We start from the raw sequence: 1,551 nt of genomic DNA on the forward strand, positions 1-1,551 counted from the left end.
CCCCCCCCGGGGGGGGGGGGGGCGGCTGGAGGCTTTTTTGCCTGGGGCAGCAAAAAAGCCAGAGCTGGCCCTGGTAGTAGGATGGCTTTGCCCTCTTCCACACTGACAGACTGCAGCCACAGTGGGTAGACGGAGTGTACGCTACCCCTCCAAAAAAGGAGTTGATAAGCACCGTCCTTCAGTATGCTCCTTCCAGTATTATCAGTAAAATAAGTATGCCTGTATGCACTTTGACACCTCTGTCTAGTACTTATAAACACATTCTTGTTATATGTTGGGGGTTACACAAACATGGGTACTGTGTCCATTTGAACTGGACACAAACCAAAACCCTAGATCCAGATACCTCTGAACTTTAGGTAAGTTCAGATCCAGATGTGAACTCTGCAGATAAGGCCCATCTCTAGTTTCTACTTATATTATGTTTGTGTATATTCATTGTAATGGACAAAGCACAATAAAATGGTGGAAATAATCTCTCTTCATTTCTTTTTAAGATTACGCAGGTACAGAGTTCTAGGGAGCAGCAACTCAGACTCAGACCTCATCTCTCGTCTGGCTCAAATCCTTCAGAATGGATCTCAAAAGCCAAGGAGCTCCACCCAGTGTAAGAGTCCAGGATCGCCACATAGCCCAAAAACACCACCCAAAAGCCCTGTCATCCCTCGACGCAGCCCCAGTGCCTCCCCTAGGAGCTCTTCCTTACCCCGTACAGCCAGTTCTTCACCATCCCGGGCTGGACGGCCCCACCATGACCAGAAGAGTTCATCCCCACACCTTGGGAGGAGTAAATCGCCTCCTAGCCATTCAGGCTCCTCATCCTCTAGGAGGTCCTGCCAACAAGAGCACTTCTGCAGCAAACCAAGCAAGAATGGTCTAAAAGGATCCAACAGCTCCTGCCACCACTCCCCAAACACTAAAACCACCACAGGAAAGAGCAAATCGGCTAGTAAACTTAGCAGATAGGAACTGAGCCTTGACAGGTGTAAAAGCCTTCTCGTAATTTGATGCATGTTGTGTCTGTGTACTGTGTATTTAAACAAAAAAACCCAAAAAACAAAACAAAAAAATCAGTGTTGAATCCTCACTTTCAAAAGAAAGTAAACATATGATAAATTATTTGACAAGTCCATAGTGTGTAAATGAGTGGCCAGGCATTGCCTAATGACAGGCAGCAAGCAGATCAGGGAGGGTGGTAGAGGCCAGAGAAGGACAGTCAAAGCTGTGTGGAACATTTGAAGTTAAAATTATCTCTAAAGTGAGTGTTTTAATAGGGTTTTTTATTTATTTATGGTTTTTATGTTGTATACTTCGGAGATTTGGCCTAATTATTTAAGGCCTTTCTCAAAGAATATGTAATAGAACCTGAAACATCCGGTTTTATTTCCACAATGACACCACCACCTCTGAGACAGGTACTGCTCAGGCATTTATTTGTAGAATTTTAAATAAGTACATTATTTGGAAGATGATATTTCTAATTTGTGAGTCTTTTCAGTGTCAGGCTGTGAACATCTCTTTCTGAGTCATTCAGTGTCCATCCCATCCACC

The 1,551-nt window shown here is 44.2% G+C and overlaps 1 protein-coding gene across 1 annotated transcript in view; it reads left to right on the forward strand.

Moving 5' to 3' along the window:
- The window catches only part of TTBK2 (tau tubulin kinase 2), a 212,099-nt gene extending 210,959 nt beyond the window's left edge, over positions 1-1,140 (forward strand). The window contains exon 14 of the mRNA XM_026651392.1: positions 498-1,140. Within this exon, the coding sequence (XP_026507177.1) occupies positions 498-966 (469 nt within the window). The 3' untranslated portion in view covers positions 967-1,140. The remainder of the gene's footprint in view (positions 1-497) is intronic.
- The last annotated feature ends 411 nt before the right edge of the window (positions 1,141-1,551 follow it).

The sequence above is a fragment of the Terrapene carolina genome, unplaced genomic scaffold (assembly GCF_002925995.2).
Source record: "Terrapene carolina triunguis isolate 2854851 unplaced genomic scaffold, T_m_triunguis-2.0 Scaffold96, whole genome shotgun sequence".
NCBI lineage: Eukaryota > Metazoa > Chordata > Testudines > Emydidae > Terrapene > Terrapene triunguis.